Raw genomic sequence first — 20,474 nt, 5'->3', positions numbered from 1 at the left:
ATCTGCCAGTGGTCATAAAAATCCCCCGGAGGTCTGTGGGGATTAAATTAGAAAATATTCATAAAAGATTTTGAAACATGTGTGGAATCTAGTAAGAGCATAATAAATAGTAACCTTTATTATTAGAGGTAGAGGGAAACTCTGCACTTTGTAAAAGTATATTTAATGTTTTAAAATGGAATCTACATTTGTGGTACTAGTTTTCTTGCATGTCTGGTTTTACAAAATGTAGCCTTCACATTGGATGTCATCAACATTATATCTTTCTATCTCTGCTAGAAAAGCTTGGGACAAACCAGGGACTCTATCTATATAATGATACCTGTGGATCCCATAAGAATGTGACTTTTTCAAGGTTAGAACTTTTTTCTCCTAACATTACCCCTATTTTAAGTCATACTTGTTTTGAAAACTTAAGAATACTTTCTAAGACGGAGATGTGAATTTTATTCTTATACTAAGGATCTTGGATTTAAAGGCTCTCCATTGGTTAAAAGAAATGGAAATTAACTTGATTACTTATTATTTTCACTTGTATTCAGTTCTCAAAAGAAATCTTCTACTGGGCCAATGTGATTGGTAACATTGCTGCTGAAAGTGAAGCTTGCAGGAAAAAATATATGTATATGCTAATTTGTTTTCAGTTGACAAAATGAAATGAAATTCTTGCAGCCAAAATTTCTTCTTCTTTTGAACCTAGTAAAACCTGAGTAATTCTCTAAGACTGTATGTTATCCAATTTTTAAAAATGTGGCCTACAGTCTAGACTGAGCTGGTAGATCTTTCTATTGATTCTGAGCACAACTCAAATACAAACATTATTTTACATTCTTTGCAAAATCCACTCCATGTGACCGCAAGGACCAGAACACCGCTTCCCCTGCACTTTTTTTCTCTCTCAGGCCTTTTCTGCCTCAATGTAAATATTATCATGAAGCCACAACTGTTTGACTTGACTATGCTGTTATCCACATTTAAAGAGGATGATAGTGGACTTAGCATACCAACCTGGAAGTTTATATAGGAAGAAATGAGTCTGGCCATAAACTCTGGAATGTGCTTAAAAATAGAAATTCACATTGCTAGTGCCACTACGGAGATACTTTCAGAAATGCACTCTTTGTGGGCCATGTTAACCATTATCTGATGGTTCAAATGGCATCACAGGATGGAGGGGTCCTCCCAGTTTTTTAATATTAGACTCCTCTGATTATTTTCAAAGTCTAAATGAAAACTAAAGACATGTTGCAGCCAGCACATTGTCTTTTTAATTTTTAAAGTCATGCATAGTATAAGAGAAATGAAATCCATATGCTTACACAAATTCATTTACACTTTGAGCTTCAGAATGTGTGACAGTCCTTTTATAAAGCATTCAATGCCTTTGTTTACTTTCAAAAGCATCCAGTTTGTGAGAATATATTCCAAATAACTTGGAGTCAGAACCCAACTGCCATTTTCAATTAATACACACTCCTCACACAAGCCTGATAAGGCTGCATACATCTGGAAAGAACACAGACACCCACTAGAGCAAAAAAAATGCTGAGAAAGACCTAGATGAAAGCATATGAATGTCACTCTACATGAAATTCTAGAGCTACCTTTTAACTTTTTTTTGTCATTGATTTATCACAAGTTTTTGTAAAGTTCTGAGCATTCGTGGATTTCCTCTGGTTAAACTTCAGCAATATATGAAGATCCCACCTACATGTCAAACTCTTGAAATGAGAAAGTAAAAAGGCAGCCTACTCAATGGGAGAAAATATCTGATAACCATTAATCAGATAAAGGCCTAATACACAGCATATATCAAGAAATCTTACATCTTGAAAATAAAAAACAAAAAACCATTTAAAAAATAGGCAAGAGATATGAATGGGCACTTTTCCAAAGAGGGCATGCAAATGTCTAAAAAGCACATGGAAAGATGCTCAACATCACTAGCTGTTAGGGAAATGCAAATCAAAACTACAAAGAGATACCATTTTATACCTATTAAACTGACTGCTAATTTAAAAACAGAAAACTGCAAGTGTTGGAGAGGATGTGGAGGAATAGGAACACTTATCCTCTGCTGGTGGGAATGGAGAATGGTGCAGCCACTGAGGAGGACAGTTTGGCGGTTCCTCAGGAAACCAGAATTGTCATATGATCTGGCAATCCCACTACCGGGAATATGTCCAGAAAATTGAAAGCAGGGTCACAAACAGATATATGCACACCAATGTTCATTGTGGCATTATTCACAATTGCCAGAAGTTGGAAGCAACCCAAGTGTCTCTCAGTGGATGAATGGATAAATAAAATGTAGTATGAACATATGATGGAATATTACTCAGTTATAAGAAGGAATGAAGTAATGACACATGTAACAACAAGGATGAATCTCGAAGATCTTATGTTGAGTGAAGTAAGCCAGTCACTAAAGGACAAATATTGCACAATCTCACTGATATGAGCTAAGGATATTAACCAGACTCACAGAGGTAGAATCTGGAAGATAAGTTTCCTGGAGATAGAAAGGAAGTAGAGAGTGATGAGCTAATGCTCAATCTGGGGGAAATCTATAATAAGGTATACTGGGGAGGTTTGGCAGTGCACAGGGGTGCTGGTTGGGCAGTGATGTGAGTGGGGTCTACAGGGCTGGAGTGTGAGTGTGAGTGGGTTGGAGGAGGTAGTTTGGGCTATCCATAGAGCTGGGAGGAAGGTTGGAGGAAGGAACAGGTGACCTCTGGGGAGGATGAGAACTGTGTTTGAGAATACAGTTGTGGGAGCATTCTTTTGGCAACTGTTTCAGAGGAGGGTCACTGGTGCAGGGTGTCAGTGATGGGGAGATATGTGGGGAAGAATGCACCTGGGGCATGCCTCTACAGAATATGAATGTGTTCATGTGGTCAAAGGTGTCATCTCAATATGTCAGTTATCTCAATAACCAACAAAATATTAAATTCCCATCCTGGGGAGTCCTGCTATATTCTCTAATAGAGTGGCAAGAATCTCTAGGAGTACATAGGCAGTGCCTAATAAAAGAAAACAGACCATCTGTCAAGCCCTTGATATTAATGCTAGTACTTATCAGGCTTACTCTTATAAAATCAAAACTTAGCCTAATAAGATCTATTGCCTAAGATTTACCTCCTGAAAATCTCCCTGTTACTCAAATGTGGCCTCTCACTAAGTCATACTCAGTAAATAGACTCACTACCTTCCTCCCAGTATGAGACAGTACTCCCAGGGATGAGCCTCCCTGGGAGTTAAGCGATCATCACCAAGTGCCAACTAGGGTTGCATTTGAAAAAAGACCTTAACCAAAAAGGGAAACATTAAATACAAAAGAGCTTTTACAGGTAAGAAATTTCAAAGTGAGTCAAGAGGTCATTCCAAAGGTTGTGCTTATACACATCGCAGGCAGATCTCACTAACTGCCACAGTAAATAAAGCTTCAAACAGGAGTTCTCCCAAGGTCTCTAGAGACATCTGGACACTATAGACAAGGCACACAAACCCACGAAATCAGCACTCTCTTGATAAACTATTTCCCCACTGTAAAAAGAATTAGCTTCACTTAAAATTTCTCTATACATGATTCTTCTACCCCTTTTATTTGAACTTATAATTAGCACTATATCCATTAATTATATGACCAAGAGACTTAAATCTTTGGTCTGAACATACGCTGGTTGAGCCCTGATTCTCAGCAGAGTTGTATCAAACACCAGTTCTCCAGTTCATCAGACTTGCCCAGGAAAACTAACAAAATGATGATGATGGACAATGCTCATCCCAAAAAGCAAAGATTAACTACAACTGCAAGCAAAACAGTTCCTTCCATCTGCCCAGTAAGATCTAAACGCACTCTCAATCTGAAGCAGAGTAGGTATCAGCATCCCAAAATCCTCAAGACGAGTAATGAACAAACAGAAGGGGGGAAATGCAGCCAAAGTAGACTTATTATTATTGTAGTAGCAGAAGAACTTGTAACATTGATATAAAGATAGTGGTCACCAGAGGCTCTGAGGGGAGGGGAAGGAAAGAATAAGTGGAACATAAGGCATTTTTAGGGCATTGGAATTGGTCTGCATGATATCACAATGATGGATAGAGACCATTATACATTTTGTCGAAACCTATAAAATTGTATGGGGCAAGGTGTAAACCATAATGTAAACTATAGATGATGGTTAGTAGGAATGCTTCAACATCTGTTCATCAATTGGAACAAATGTATTACAGTAATGTAAGATGTTATTAATAGGGGAAAATGTGAGGGGGGATGAGGGATTATATGGGAATTCCCTATATTTTCAATGTAACTTTTCTGCAATCTAAAACTTCTTTTAAAATAAAGTTGAAAATAAGACTCTTGAAATGGATGTCTGAGGAAGATAGGGGAGTTCCTCTCTTCAGATCCCTAAAATTTTCTTAGGCTTTTCCAAGGGGAAAAGACTTTAAATATAATACTTATGTAAGATACCAAGGTGCAGGCCCTCCTGCTAGCTCTTACAGACATTTTCTGATACATGCTTTGTGTCTCCAGTGGCAGCCAACCAGAGACAGGGTCAGGATTGGGATGGCTGTGCCTTAACTAAAGTCATTTACAACACCAGGAGAAGAGGGACACAAAGCAAAACCCAACCTGACTGTTCATCAACAGGCAGTCACTGCAGATGCAGCAGACTTTCTAGTCCCTGGAGGTGAATACATTCCCCAGATTAGGTCAAGGTCTCTGTATACCAGTTTCCAGTTCTATTGAAACAACAGAGGTATGATCTAAGTGCACTGAACTTGCCTGGTAAACTCTCCTTCATTGTAGTGATGATAGCTACCTGGCGGCCATTCATCCTCACAGATCTAGTCATAAACTCATCAGATCCTCTTAAAAGTCTTGGTGAATATCCCAGGGCTACCCTCTCTGACGAGTAGATGACAGAGGCTCTTCCCCCTCCTGCTGTTGAAGGTTTCCATTCACTCAGCATTAGCAGTTGTGATGGATTTTGTGTCCTTCACAAATATGGTCTTGCATTGGTGTAACATGATTTAATTCAACATAAAATGCTGATGGGGAGTGAACAAAGAAACAAAAGGAAGAAAACAAGAATGATAAGGACACTAGAAAGGACTAACTATGACCCAAGGCCCTGGTCTCTACTCTTTACATGTGTTATCAAATTTATTTATTCCTAATAACACCCTAGGAAGGGAAGACTTATTATTCCCATTAAACAGATAAGAAAACTGAGGCTGGGAAATTTTGCCTAAACTTGCCAAAGTGACACAGCTGGTAAGTGGCAAAATCGACACCTGAACCCAACGAGCTCTGCCACCACTTCCCCCACCACTCCCTGTATTGCTTCCTGCAGGGGCTGTCCCACAGCTGATAGTCTGAGCTTAATATGTGTAAAGTCCAGGTTAGAGACTGTAAGGGAGGCTCCCCTGTTTTTTAAGCTAAGCGAGAAATGCTCCTTTCCTTACTGTAAGCGATAATTCTAAATTTTATCCTAAAATAAATAGAAAAATATGGCAATAGTCACTCTCTTGCTCTTTGCTGCCTCTCTGTGATATATTGACCCTTATAGAAAAATATTGAGTTGTGTCTTTAAATGATTACAAACGTGAAAAAGATCACTACAAGTGGACATGTTGTTGCAAATGGAACAGAATTAAACCAAATTAGTCAAAGACTTCAAAATCACACAAGTATAGATGAAATTGATTTTATTTCCTAAAAATGTCCATTTAAATTAGTTTGCTTTTAGAAAGTCATATTTTCTTATTCTACATTCAAATAATTGAAAACATGTATGTATTAGAGTCAAATTTAGAAATGACAATTATTTTAAGGTGTTATTGCTTGTAAACTGATTTAACAATTTGTAAATGGATGAGCCTAGAAAATCCATTTTTCACCACAAGCCCCTCATACTCCCTTTGTTCCAGAATCAGAAGATCTGGTTGTCAATAACAAGAGCACTTCGCTGTAAATAGCTGTTGTTCACAATTGGAAAAGTTACCACTTTTAATATTTTTGTATTCAGGTTTTTTTTCCTCGCCTATCATCATGGAACAATATGTGCTCCCCCTGGTGGTCAGAATTACATTTAGCTTCCTAGATCAGGCGAATCACATTACAATTTGTTTGCCAAAGAGGCATCTTATCCTTTTCTTTCACAAGTTTCAGGTTCCGACTCAACTTTTAAAAAGTCAATTTCCTTCAGGTCATTCAACTATCTTATTTAGTTTTCATCCAAGAGAGTTGTCAAATCAAGAACATCTAGTTAAAGAATTTTTATTTGTTGTTTGTTGTTTTTGGTCAAATAAAATCTCATAAACTTAAAACCACATCCATCAGTAACAGGGAGAACTCCAAAAAATTAAAATTGGCTGATACAAAAAAAGACACTGAAGATAATCCATCAACTCAATATACCTCACCAGAGAAAAAGGAAACAATGGAATGGAAATGTAATTTAATTAAAACAGAATAAACACCCGACGAGTTTATTTCATCCTTGAGAATTAAAAAAGAGAGTGGGTGCAATCCAGGTGGTTAAATTTTAATACAGCTGAAATCCCATCACCCATGATGGGATTCCGCTTTTGGATTTGGTCAGCCCAGGAAGAGATGTGGCTTCCAATGAGGAGCACAAGCTGTTTCTCCTGGGGAAGAGCTCTTTAGAGTTAAATGGGGATTTCAATTGGTTTCAACTCCAAAGAAAGGAACAGACTAAACTGAATGTAATTGTTCCAAGTGTTTAGAATTCCCAAGTTGAATTCGGGCTAAATTTGCGGTTCTCATTTTATTGACTACCTTGAAAAATAAGGCAGTGTGATTCCTCCCTGCATTGTCATAAAAAAAATTTTTTTAGGCCCAAAACAGAAGAATATTTGTTTTAAAAAATAGTTGAGATCCACTAGTTTGATGAGAAATATCTCAGCCACAGGACATTTCTTAGTGATCAAGGCTTTAGTTCAGACAGCAAAGTCAAGGTGAAGACCAAATACCATTTTATCCGTAATTTCCACCCATTAAAAGAAGGAGTCAAATGTTTCTCATTACGTACCTTATCTGGATACACAATCCTTTCAACTGAGTTCTTATGCACATTCTGGCAAGATTCTAAATTTGTATTATCCAAGCATAATGCAGAGCAGTTAGGGACATTAGGGAAGCTGATGCCAGGAAATCTAGTGCACTTTAACCTGGACCATGGGTCAATTAAATAAATCCCAACCTCTTTAACAGGAGTCAAGAAACAAGCAAACCCGGAGAGTGAAAACACAGTTGTCCGAGAGTGCTCTCAACAGTGGGTGGCAGTGGGCTTGCTCCAGCAAGAGGTTAACCCTTTAGGAGGTTAATTCCACATTGATTCCAAGCAAATTGGGATGTGTAAAGAGGATGTCCTTGCCAGTACTCGATTTTAAAATTTTATTTGTATCCAATATTTCTTCAGACAGCTTCTTTCCCTCCCCCCTGTTTCTCTTTCCTGGCCTGGAGAGACTGAGTCTCTTCAAAGGCAGGACAAGTTGCCTTCCTAAAAGCCCCTTTCAGCTTCGGATGCCCTTTGGTGATCAGCAGAATAAGTCAGGATGTCAGTCAGAAAGGACAAACCCTACCCATCTCAGAGGAATTAAAAGGCAATCTGACCTTATTGAAAGCTCTCTTCTCTGGTCTTTCTGTCCTCCCTCCCTTCGGTTTGCCTGCTTTCTCCCTCGCCAAAAGCAGCCACCTTTCCCAGGAAAGTTCTTTCAGGCCGCTCTAAGCACTTCCTCCCATAAGGAACGCAACCAAATCCTCCATATTCATTTAAAGCACGAAGCTGGTCCCCTTTACAAATAGTCTGCTTTTAATAAACCCTTGTTGCTATGCATCCATGCAAGAAAACAAAGTGAATCCTGCGGAACTGAAGCGGCTAGTATGCAAAGTTCAGCTCTCCGGGCCATGTCTGTGTGTGGGTAGTACGACTACTTGGTGTGCATTTTGAAATAGCACAGATACACAGACATAGATATTCATAGATGTTCTGCTATAAACATTTGTGTCTGGAAGGATTCATATAGTGTTCACCTTAAAGGACAGAGATGAGGGCAGGAAGAAACTTTCACTTTTCATTTCAATTCTTCTGTACTGCTTCAATTTCCCCAAGATATTACATGACCTTTTCTTTTCCAAAAAGTCAAAAGGGCTATCAGAATGGTTAGATTGTATATCCTTTTTTGGGTTTGTTTTTTGGGTTTGTTTTTTAATTTCTGTATATTTCAGAAGACTTATTTTTAAACATCGAAAAACTTTGGGGAATGATTCTTTCTCAAATTATTCTACCTGTCATGGCACTTAGTAAGTTTATTAAGAGTCCTCAGCTCCTCCAGAAGTTCATAAGCACAGAGACAAAAATACAAGGTTTCAGTGGGGTCTTTGGAACAATATTTTAATTCTGGGTCCCCCACCAACTGAATAAACCACTCCCCTACCCTTTATTAACAGCTCAGCAAAATTCTCTCTGAAGAAATGGAGCAACTCCGGAGCCTATCTTCACACAGGGCACCCCGCGCGTTGCTGCATTAGAAGGTGCATTCAGAACACAGAGGCTCAGAGAGGGCCCGGGTCTGTCACCCTGCAGGGCAGCAGGGATTTAATTGGAGCTCACTGAGGTCTGTCCATGGCCTTCAAGAAAGAAGGAATGTCTTTGTATATCCCTCCGAGAAAGGGGAAAGCAGTTGGCTTCAGTGAATGCCAGAGTCATGTAACTCTGGAAGGCTTACCTCCAGACACAGGATACAGGGACAAGAGGGGCAAGGTTTGGAAAGTGCCCCCTGGGCAAGTGGCATTGAAAACACAGGCATCTTATATCCTCCCTGGATTGTATGTCCAGGTTTTTCTCCCTGGGAACCCTGGTCACCCCAAACACACATGAAGTGAGCAGTTGCAGGAAAATGGAAATTGGAAATGGAGACAACTCAGAAATACAGGTTCTTCTCCTTTCTTCAAGAGGGATGAGAATGCTTCCTCCTGGCCCAAGCAAGTCAGTCCTCCTCCAGGCAGCAAGGATGGAGTCATGAAAATCCAGTTCATTATGGGATGATGGAGCATGTAAAGCTCATCTGAGTACAAGGAGACAGACTGAATAGACCTGGGAACTCAGGGACATTCTCCTTTAGCAGACATTAGCAGGATGCGCTGGTGCAGAAGGCTGGGCAAACCAGGCTCACAGTTCAGGCCCCAATCCTGGCTCTCTGATGAGAGGGTGTCACCTGGTTTTCATGCCCAAACCTGCAATTAGTAACTTGCTGCATGGGTTACAGGGACAAGAGAAAACAAATAAATCTCCAGTTCTCAGTATCCCTGTCTGTGACATGGGAATTAAGGAGGAAAAAAGGCAAGACTTTAAAAACCTGGAAAGAAAAGTCTCTATATGGAAAAAAAAGAAAAAAAGCTAGTATTCTTTAATAAACAAGACCTTCAGCAGGTACTATTGCAAAGAGATACAGTGAAAATAGTTTTTCCACTCGCTCTCTCCACAGTCATACCTCCTGAGCAAACGCACACCCTGCAGGCAGTTCTGCCCAGCTATTAAAAGCAAAAAGCAAGGAAAAAAGTCAATTCAAAAATCTCTTCTGCCAGTTTGTAAATTGATAAGTCTAGAAAGCAAAATGCTGGGAAGTAAAGCAAAGCAATTAACCAGAGGCCCCTCAGATTTGGTGGCCTGGGATCATTTTCTCCAGCTTCTAGAATGTTAGAAATGTTCTGAGAGAGTCCCCAGCGATTGCTCCCTGCCTTCTGTCCTCTGAGAGTTGACTTCATTTTAGGATGATTTCTGTGTATTACCTGTCTACCTCAGTTCTCCACAACAGACCTGGCATTTCCTGGGATGAACCCCTGAAAATGCCCAGGGTTGAGGGTGGATGGTAGGACAAGCCTCACAAAGCAAATGCCTCTTCTGTTTCGCTTTCTTTTCCACTTCCTGCCCAACCTGGGCTGTGAGTGAGAATGAGCGAACCCAAAAAAACAATTTCCTCTCGATAATGTTCATCTTGAACACTCAAAGGGATGGAGAAGGTGACGCAGAGCTATAGGACACTGCAGTCAGTTGTAGTCACCCACTCGCTCACCCTTATGAGCTGCACTTAAGACACTTTTATTCAAAGGTGACCACACATACCAGATGGCATCAGACTCTCACTAGTGACATTTGTATGACTAGAGAATTGTAGTTTCATGCCCATCTACCTGAATTTGGAGCAGTTAACAGCTCTCATGGATGGCTTAGAACTCTTTCAAGGGTTTTCTGACTCCCACCCCTTGCAAACCATTAGTTTGAAAAGCACCTTGGTACCCAGAAGCAGTTTGTAGTTTAAATTAAATGCTGCTGCTGTGTCTCACATTTGTCAGAAACACAGAGTCAGGAATGGAGGGTGGGGAGAGGGTACACCCTGGGCACAGTTTTCTAACTACAGCAAACACCACCTGCCCCAGTGTCTGCTCCTCCTACCCCAATTTTCTTTTAAGTGACATCATCTCTGAGGAAGCAAAGAAAAGCCCAACCACTGGGCACCAGGAAAATGCAAAATTTCCAGACAGTTTACTGGAAGAGAAGGGCTGTCCCAAAGACGACAGTACATTGGGGTTTTATTCAGGTTCATTAATATATATATATATATATCAAAAGTCTTGACCTCTCTTTCCACCTCCGAGATACCAGGCTTGGCAGAGGGAGGCTGGGAGGCTCAGAGGGGTGGGGGCCGCAGAGGCCCAGCAGCCCTAGGGGGGCTGTCCTGGAGACCCAGGTGGGGGCTAGAGGGCCAGGGAAGCAGAGCAAATGAAGAGGAAGAGTCCTGGGCCAGACAATGAGCAGAAGAGAAAGGCTGGACCAGGGGGGAGCATAAGCAGGCAGAGAGGAGAGAGAGGAGGAGGGGGAAGAGGGAAGTAAATGGGAGAAAATAGGGAGGGCAAAGGGAAGAAAGGGGAAGGAAAGGAAAGGAAGAGAGTGAGGCGAGGAAGGGAAGAAGGAAAGTGAATGATAGCGGAAAAGAGGGAGAGATGGGGTGGAAGGAGGGAGGGAGACCAACCTGAGAGGAGAGGGAAGGAAGTGGAAGCTGGCAGGGGAGGGAGGCCACACGGAGCAAGGAACCTGCCTAGGGTGCCGCAGTCAAAAGCCAAAGTTCAGAAATTGTCATTTAAAAAAAACAAAAACAAAAACGGCCCAATAAAGCGTGTGGTCGGTGGGGGAACCAAGAGCAAGCGCGACCCGGGGGCTGAGGGCGTACAGCCCCCCGCGGCGGGGCGGGGCTGCGGCCTGCGTGACCGGCTCCGGCTCCCGGTCAGTGTCCGCTCGGATCCCGCCTGCACCGCAGGGCGGCAGGTGCCGAGGCTGCACGCAATCCTCCCGCCGGTGCTCCCGCCGGGGCCTCCGAGCTCCGGGTGGGGCTCGGGGAAGAGCTGCCCCTAGGAAGTGGAGGCCGGGACGGGCAAGCCGTGCAGGCTACTGAGGGCGTCCGAGGCCTTGCGCCCGGGGCTGGGCGGCTTCCGGTCGGTCCCTGCAGGGGGGAAACACAAGGGGCGTCGGGGCACCGCGGAGCGCAGCGCGAGCCGCGCCACCCGGGGACCCCGGAGCCCGCACCTGGGCGGCCGCGAGAACACCTGGAAGAGGGAGGACAGCTGGCCAAGCCCGCCTTGGGCGGGAAACAGAAAGCAGGGTCCCCGCGCTCTCCAAGGTCGCCACGCGCCCGTTGGTGCCCACGCGTCCCCTCCCTTTAACGCCGCCTGGCCACGCGGCTGTCCTGCTGCAAGGCCGTTTCGCAAACGCTCCCTGACCGCTTCTCAGGGCGATTCCCTCTGCCCCCACTTCTGCCCCTCACACACACACAAAAGAGGTGACGGGCGCAGGGAGGCGCTGCGCTTCTTCGCACCCCGGGAACCGGGATTCTGGGATCCGACTGAGGCTTCGCGGGTAAGAGAGGGGCTGCGCGGTGCGGGGCCCTCCTCCCGCCCCAGCCGCGCGCAGGTCCGCGCGGGCCCGCCGCTCCCGGCCCAGGGGCTGGGGGAACCCGGGACGGGAAAGGGATTGCCAGAGATTCCCCTTGGCGAGGGCCCGCGGCGGCCGGGAGAAGTCGGTGGCGCCCTAAGTGGGGCGGCCGCCTTGGCTAGTCCCGCGCGGCGCAGGCATCCAGAGACGCCCCCACTGTGGGCCCAAGCAGATCCCGGGGCCTCTAGGCCTCCGGATTAAGTGACAGTGGATTTGCCAGATTAGGCGGCATTCCGCGCGTTGCTCTATTATTTAGGGTTTTGGGAAGGAGCCCAGGTTTTGCTGCTGGAAGCCAGAAAGTGACGCCAGGATTGGGCAAGCCCTGCTTTTGCTTTCCCATCTACGGCGGCTCAGCTTCTCCTTCCCAAGGAGGCACGAGCTTGTTTATAACTAAAGGAGCCCATTTTCAATTTTCTTTTTTTTTAATCCCAAACTCAGAGCACCTCGATTCGGAGGTGGGAGAACTGTAGACTTTTTTTCCTGGTGCTTCCCGGGGTCCTACACCTGTATGCGAGTCTCTCTATCTAGAGTGTATAGAGTGTATCTATCTGAGAGACACACTCTGAGAGACGAGAGAGAGAAAGAGAGAGAGAGAGAGAGAGAGAGAGAGAGAGAGAGAGAGAGAGAGAGAGAGAGAGAGAGAGAGAGAGAACGTTCCAGAACAAAGAGCCTCCTCTGCTCTCCCGCTTTTCAGTCCCCTCTCCTAAACACATTTCTGGCTGCCCATCCAGGGAATTTTTTTTCAGACCTTTTCTTTCCATTCTTCCACACACATCAAGGTAAGGACCTGTTTAGAAAACATCTGAAAGGAGGAGGTTTCAAGGGAGAAAATGAACCCGTGAAAAATAAACAACCATGAGCTCAGGGACGGATTCCACCCCCACGCTACAGGGGCAGATCCTGCTGAGTTTTTAGCTAAAATGCGAGGCGCTCTGCAGGTACATCTAAACCCAGGGGACAGGAATGGAGACAGGCTCTTAAAATATAGGGACATGATTTGCCTGAGCCTGCGGTGCGCGCTCGGAACGTCACGGAGGGGATTCCTGGGGAGAGGAGCCGAGCTGAGAAAGGTTTTTCCCAGAGCTGGGTCAAATGGGGGCGGGTTTGGCGGCCGCCGGGCGCTGCCTGCGTCCAACCCCATCGCTCTCGTGCTCCCTGGCGAAGTTCGTTTTTTTAATCCTCTGAGAACTAATCCTGGAGCAGAGATAACTGCAACCACGCTGCGGGAGGCTTCTTTAATAAATATATACAACTCATGTCCTTTGTGCACACGCAATATCTCATAGGTTTGATTTCCAAATCTTTAGCCTTTCCAACGCCCCACCGGGGAGGGACTTTGATGGATTTGGGTGGTTTCTAAAAACACATTGTGAAAATAGTTGTCTTGAGGGAAACTTGGTGCCATCTGTCACCTGTCAAGAGGTTCTGCCCGGGCTAAGAAAAGACCTTTGGATGGATATGGAGATTGCTAGAATGTCTGCTCCTCAACAGAGAGACCAAATGAAACTTTTCTATTCTCACTGTCCTGCAAAATTGAAGTTTCCTTTCACTGGATGGCAGCTGTAGATCACACTTATTTACCTACATAATAGGGAACCCAGACTCAGTATCTCTGACCAGGATAAAACTAATAAATTTTAATGCAAATATGATATTTGATTAGACTTCCTTTGGAATAACCAATAAGACGTTCATTTGCGCCTAATTTGAAGGACACATTTATATAGTACAGAGTTTGTGTTTGAGTGTATGTGTGTGTGTATACATATGCTCTAGATGATCAAAAGTGTTTGCTTTTTTACTGAACTTTCATTATATTGTGAAATTGTTTTTCAGTAAAATCTTCTACATTTCTTGCAAAATGTTATTCTTGTTGTTCTCATTAATTGAACAATAGTAAACTGTCTTGTGAGAGGTTTCTTTGAAAATATTAACATAAGCACTAATTAAAAAGTAAGAGGCATTTTGCTTTGAAGATTCAAAGACCAATGGAGGGTGATACATCCTTGAAATCAGTCTTTCTGCCAACAAGGAGAGGAGTAAGAAATTCATAAACCAAGAATGTATGTAATTCTCATGTTGTGAAAAAAAATCGCAAATGATAATTTTCATGTTCCTGTTCAAATGCAAACACTTGCAGACCAGCTTGAGAAACTGTTGTTAATTATGGGCCTGATTTATCTGATGATCCTTTTACCCACGACTTTAAAGAATTGTGTCCATCAGGAAATTGTTCATTTAATAACTAGTGTAACTAATTCTTGCTGCTGGTTTTGTAAATAAGGTAGAATGGGTCAGAAAAAAAAGGAGTGGATAGGAAAAGGCAACCAGAGCCATTAAATGGTGAGTTTCTTCCGAAAGATCTTCTAAAGAAAAACGACCCCAGAGTCTAAATATAGAACCCTCCCCCACAAAAATTAATTAGAAATACTTTATAATTTGGAACTGTATTTTGACCTTGAGATTGATTCAAATGTTTCAGACTGACTTCCTAACTGTATCATTTGAAGAGAGCAGGTCCCTTTTCTATGTATTCCTACTTGTGATCAACCAGAGAAAATGATTTTAATTTGTAGCTATACTTTTCTAACCCAAATGAACCTGCTTAACTAAGGGATTTATTTGTTACTGAGTAAAATGATGTCAGTTCCATTTTGATTTCTCATTCAACTGATAATCCAGATTTGTTGAGAAAAGAGACAAGAAACTGAGCTAAGCATTCTCCCTGAGACCTACTATCTGTCCTTCAATTTAAAGCTTAAACGAGTTCTACTGTTCGATTTTTTAAACATTTCCTTTACTGGGATTTTCCCACAAATGAGCATGTGTATTATTCTATTATTTAAATTAAACTGAAAGCTAAAGGAATTTCATTTCTCCATTTTTGTCCATTTCTTTACTTGGATTGGCCTAGCATTAGGCAAAGGAGTTTTATCCTAATATCTCCAGATGTTCTAGCTGTAGGAAAGGTGAAAATAGAAATATTTTTGCTCCTCTGATCCCACAAAGGTAGATGACAGCAGTTTACATGACTGTCAGCATGTCTTACCAGAGACTACTCACAAGCAGCACTTTTTGTCCAGACTTCACCAAGGAAACCCCCCGCCTCCTGCCCTGTGTCTCATCTGCCCTATCACCACCTGCCTTCCACCTGTCATGCCAGCTGGGAGACAGTCTACCAGTAAAGGTCTTTTTGTAATCTGGGAACCCCCTCGGCCCCATGCTGCCCCTAGCTGTTTGCCCAGCTACCTCTCTGCCAGGGCTGGGACCTCTGGGCTGATGCTTTCCTTTCCCAGCACAGTAAAGTTCTAAACTCCTGGCCTGTCAGAACCCAAACCAATGAGGAAAATGAAGACTGAATGGGGGGTTGCGCTTTTCTCCAGTTAAAGGAGAAAAACAGTGACCAAAATCAGCATAAGAAGATGCTCCTCTCACAGCTGGCCTTCAATTAAATACCTCCCCTCTGCTAGGTGGCTTGTCAGGGTGTAATTGGTGGAGAAGAAGAGAAGAGAAGAAAGAGGTAAAGGTGGCAGAACTCCTAGTCTGAAAGGAGGATGGACCCCGAACCACACAGAGTTCAAAGAGCCCGGACTGAGGGATGCCTAGTGGAAATCTTCTCTGCTTTCCCACAGAATGCATTAGGAAAGGATCAAATTCAATGGGAGACCAGGGCCTGGCAAAAAGGAGCAGTGCCCTGGCAGGGTCCAGGTGCCAAGGTTTGGGCAGCTCACATGCCCTGGCAGGTACGCTACAGAAGGCAAAACTCCACAAGCTGCAGAAAGGTAGGCCTGGAGGGTATTCTAGACCCTTCTGTGGGAAGAGAAATTGAGGCCAGAGAGAGGGAGTAATTTGACCAAGGCACAAGCACCAGACCCAAACCCAGGAGTGCTATTTGCCAGTCTGACCCTCTGTCTCCTCTCTCCCTACCAGTCGGGAGTCTCTTCTGAGCTGGAGGACAAAGCTCAGGCCTCGCTCCATCTGGGCGTACCTATACACCTGTTTGAAATTAAGCTACAGACGTAACTTTTAACCCAGAGGAAGAATTTATTCCATGTATCACCCAGCCAACCCGGTATTTTAGGTCTTGTTTCTCTCACTATCTCTCTCTCACTTCATCCCACCCCCGGCGCCATTATCACTTTTTCCCAAGCTCACACCACCTCCCCGGCACCTTTCCTTCTTGTGTCCCCTCACCTTCTCGGCTGGGATGCTTGAAGGTCATTGCTGCAGCGAGCTCCCCTCCATGCACTGCCACGCCAACCCCAGGGGCTGCCAGCGGGGGCCCCTGCGTCGGTGGCCACGGTGGACCAGAAGCCAGGTAGCCGCCACCAGGGGCACTGTACACGCTGTGCTGGTTGGAGGCCGGGTAGGTGCAGGCTGGTAGGAAGCCTCCCACTGCGGAGAGGCCAGAGGTCGACTGGGGGAGGAAGGACGCAAGGGGATAAAGCGGGAAACAGTCAGTACCGGGCAACCCCAGCGAGCTCCCCAAGCCCGTCATCTCCAGCACACGCGATTGCTGGGGCAGGAGAATCTTCACTCCCCCCAGGCTGTCCCTGTATGGCCTCTAATTTTACTAATAAGGACTCTACGGCAAAGCGATTTGTAAAATTCCAATCAAACTGTTCTAAATCCCCAAAAAAAGGTGAGGGGTGGCATGGAACTCATCCAACCACATATGGAGAATGCAGGGTCCTAGAACCATCTGTGGTTGGGGATTCCAGCTTTTTAAGTAAAGCTATCGTGACAAAAGGCAAACGAATCCACTGGAAAGTCAGTTCCCCCAAAGCCCAAGCGCTAAAGAAAAGGAGCGAAATAAACCGCCTGCAGGCTCATGCCCAGTCATTCTTGCCAGGGATGCTCTCTCCTCCTCCTTGTGTGTGTGTGTGTGTGTGTGTGTGCGCGCGCCTGTCTGTCTGTCTCTCTCTGTCTCTCTCTCTCCTGCCTTCCGTCCCTTCCTCACCCATAATGAAGGGCATTACCTGAGGGTATTTAATATCGGCCTCCAAGGCAGGTTTCTCAAGCCCATTCACTGCTTGGGTGGCCGGGAAGGCCGTGCGGTTCACGCTGGCCCAGTCTTCCATCTTGGGGGAGTAGGCCGCGCCCTCGCTCCCCGCCAGGGCCCCTACGGGGGTGGGGGCACAGAATTGATTACAAGAGGTGGCCGATCCTGCACTGGGTCCCTCCCCCACCCCCTGAGCGATCTGCCCTCCCACTCCTCACACTGCTTACAACCACCCAACTCGTGTGCGAAGGTCGGGCCGAGCCGTCCCCAGAGCAGCCAGAGGTGGCCAAAGGCTCCAAGAGCCATCAGAAACCAGACGGCCCGGTGTTTCCTTTTCACTCATATGGGAGCAGAGAGAAGGAAAGTGGCCAAGCCAGCTTTTTCCCTTCCACCCACTTCTCCCGAAACAGGAGGCCTTTAGCAATCTGTGGGTCCTAGGCTGGGCACCCTCGGTGGATAAGGCAGTCCTCTGTCCAGAGGCTGCACCTGGAAAGGGGTGCCGGGTCCGAGTTCCAAATTCACAGCCTCCTCAAGGGAATGACCTGGGTTTCTCAAAGTCTCAACAAGCGCCCAGAGGTCTGGGAGACTCTCCAGCTCAGAGCTGCCTCCGGAGACACCCTGTGTCTCTGGAAAGAATCGGTAACTCCGCGACCAGTGCCCGTCTGGGGTGCAGATCTGCTCCTCGCCCACGTGTGTGCAAGCGCTGAACTCAGTGAAAGCTGCAGGTCTGAGCCAGGTCTGGCGAGGCCACCTCCCAGTCAGCTGCCCACCGACCACTCCGAGTGAAGCTCTGGCCGGAGGGCGGCATGGGCTGGGTTGGAACGGAGAGGAACCACAGCGGGTGCGCAGCCTCAGGAGCGTGCCCCGCGGCTGTTAGAGCTAAGTCTCCGCAGTCTCTTTCCGGTTGTCCCTCTTTTCTCCTGGGCTACGGTGAACTTTGCCTTTTATTTATCCCCTTTCTGTCTCTGCTCACCTAAGAGGCTCCATCACCCGGCCGGCTCCAGAGAGACAGGGACAGTGCGAAGTCAACGAGACACAACGAAGTCAACGAGACACAAGTCCTTTCGGAGCCGGCTTGGAGACAGGCTCAAACCTTCCCCTTCCTCTCGCCCTCCCTCTCCCACCATCACCGAGAGAGACGGTCAAAAGTTTGATGAGTTCTAATAGCAGGCAAAGGGCAAATCCTTGTGAGTTTTCACCCGGAGGCGCCCTGCAGCCTGGAGGTCCTGCCACACAATATCCCGGCTCCAAGATCCTCAAGGCGGCAGGGCCTGCTGGAGATCCCCCGCGCTCTAGCCAGATAAAACCAGCCACACGGCCACTCTCCTTTACACGCAAAAGACCCGCTGGCCCTGGAGAGGACGAAACCCTTTAGGGAATGGTGAGGATCTTTAAAGCTAAAGAATCACAGAATTGTCCGTTTGTTTGGCTTAGAAGGGGCGCTAGGGGTTTGCGTACTTTTTGCAAGAAGGAAAAAGCGCAATTTCAGGCCTCCGAATTTGTGGTCGGCGATTGCTCTTCCATTTGGAGAAATATTTTCCATATTTGTCTTAAAAATTTCAAGATGTACAAGCGCTCCCACAGAAGGCCCATGTACCCCGGGGGCCTCGCCAGCCAGCCCAAGCCCCTCCCGAGCCAGAATCGGTCCTGGGAGAAGGGCGATGTGACACACACACACCCACCCCCGCACTCCCGCCGGGAGGCAACAGAAAGACCGCCGCAACTGACCTGTTTGCTCCATAAACGTCCTGATGCCCAGGATGTTGCTGACCGAATGAGCCGAGGGCCATGAGCGGGGGATGCTGACGTGGCCCGCTGAGCCCGGGACCCCAGGGTGGCTGCCCATCTTGGCGCCCGTGGGCGACACGGGGCTGGGGTAGGGGTACTGGTAGATGTGGTTGTAGGGCAGCGCCGGCTGCGGCGGCGGCTGCTTGCTGCCTTCGTAGGGCCCGGCCTGCGCCAGGCTGCCGATCTTGTTGCGCAGGATGCGGCTGATGGAGCTCACCGAGGGCACGTTGTACTTGTCGCAGACGCCGTCGGCCAGCAGCCTGTCGCGGATCTCCCAGGCAAAGATGCCGGGGTCTCCCTGCTTGTAGTCCCGGATATGCTTGACCACGTTGGGGGTGGTGACGCGGGGTTTGCTGCCCCCGATGGCCCCGGGCAGGATGGAACCCGTCTCATTGTACCGCGCGAGGATCTTGCTCACGCAGCCATGGGAGACGCGCAGCTGCCGGCTGATGTCACAGGGTCGGATGCCCAGCTGCGCCAGCTCGACGATGCGCAAGCGGATGGCGTTGGGCAGAGGGCGGCCGTTGACAAACACGCCGCCCAGCTGGTTCACCTCGCCGTACGTCTGCTCTGCAAACGCGCCCGGCAAGGGCGAGCGAGCGGGGAAGAGAACGCCGGCGGGTTAGCCAAAGGTGGCCGCGCGCGGCGGGGACCCGCACCCGGCAGGGCGTCGGAAAGGGACCCGCGGATGGCCCAGATGGCTCGGAGTCGCACCGAAAGGGCCTGAGTCCGATTCCGGGAGTGGGCGCGGCCGCAGGGACCCAGGAGGAGAGCACTGCCCGCTCCAGTCCTCCTCGCCCTTTCGCGTACTTTGGCGCGACTGCTTGGGACCCCTTATCCGCGGACGCGTCCAATTGCCCACCCCCACCCACCACCCCCGAGGGCTGGGGATGTGCTGAGAACGCGGCTTGCCCAAGGCCCCGGGACCTAGTGCAGAGAAAGCAGGCGAGAGGGAAGGCAGGCACCGGGACAGGACCCAGCTCGTCCCCCTGCCCGCGCCCTGCCCGCCGCCTGCCCCTTACCCATGGCGCGCGGGCCAGCCAGCTGCCTGGCTCCGGGGCAGCCGGGGCTGGGCCCGGCGCGGTCCGGGAGAGCTCGGGCGCCGCCGCCGCGGGAGAGGCATAGAGGGAGGGCGCGCGCGAGCCGAGAGCCGTGGCGGGCGGGCCGCAGACTGGAGACGAGCCGGCTGTCGCGGCCGAGCGCGCCGTCGCCCGCCCCCGGGCCCGCCGCCGTCCGCTCCCAGGACACTCTCCACGCCCGCGACCCCAGGCCCAGGGTGAACTTCATCCGATTAGGAGAAATTCGTCTGACCGGGAGGCTGCGGCGCGCGGAGATCAATTTGACGTGCCCTCCACGTCAATCTCGGCAGTCACGCCGGAGACGCGCTAGTTGGCAGCTCATTGGTTCCCGTCACTGCGCCCCGCGTCCCCCCGCCCGGCTCTGAAACTCTACCCCCTCCTCCCGCCTTCCCACCTCAGCCACCCCCTCCAGAACCCGCCCCCTCCCCAAACACACACACCCGCGTCCAAACCCCAGCTGGGCCTGGGACCGTCCATTCGCTCCGCGCAGCTCGCAGCCCCCTCCCTCACAGGCTTTGGAATAGCTGCGGAAGTGTTTCCAGTTGATTAGGATCGTGCCGGTATTAGTGTCTACTAGCGCTG

General features: G+C 47.4%; 1 protein-coding gene across 1 annotated transcript; it reads right to left on the bottom strand.

Annotated features, from left to right (window-relative positions):
• Window positions 1-8,402: 8,402 nt before the first annotated feature.
• On the bottom strand, window positions 8,403-20,100 carry PAX1 (paired box 1). The gene is made up of 5 exons (XM_004447763.2): window positions 19,836-20,100; window positions 18,754-19,383; window positions 17,003-17,145; window positions 16,218-16,440; window positions 8,403-11,535 (listed from the first exon to the last, which is right to left on the bottom strand). Exons 1-5 carry the CDS (start codon window positions 20,098-20,100, stop codon window positions 11,444-11,446), a joined length of 1,353 nt encoding a protein of 450 aa, XP_004447820.1. The 3' UTR covers window positions 8,403-11,443.
• Between the last annotated feature and the right edge of the window lie 374 nt (window positions 20,101-20,474).

The sequence above is a fragment of the Dasypus novemcinctus genome, chromosome 24, assembly GCF_030445035.2.
Source record: "Dasypus novemcinctus isolate mDasNov1 chromosome 24, mDasNov1.1.hap2, whole genome shotgun sequence".
Classification (NCBI taxonomy): domain Eukaryota; kingdom Metazoa; phylum Chordata; class Mammalia; order Cingulata; family Dasypodidae; genus Dasypus; species Dasypus novemcinctus.
Note: the sequence above shows the minus strand (reverse complement) of the source record. Positions and strands in the feature narration are given on the sequence as shown.

What these genes read in the sequence shown, in the direction of transcription:
- PAX1 (XM_004447763.2), bottom strand. Translation starts at nt 20,100, where the DNA reads ATGAAGTTCACCCTGGGCCTGGGGTCGCGGGCGTGGAGAGTGTCCTGG. An exon ending in CCGATATTAAATACCCTCAG is followed by an intron (nt 16,441 to 17,002) that starts GTAATGCCCTTC and finishes TTCCTCCCCCAG; the next exon opens with TCGACCTCTGGCCTCTCCGC. An exon ending in CAAGCATCCCAGCCGAGAAG is followed by an intron (nt 11,536 to 16,217) that starts GTGAGGGGACAC and finishes TCCCCCCTGCAG; the next exon opens with GGACCGACCGGAAGCCGCCC.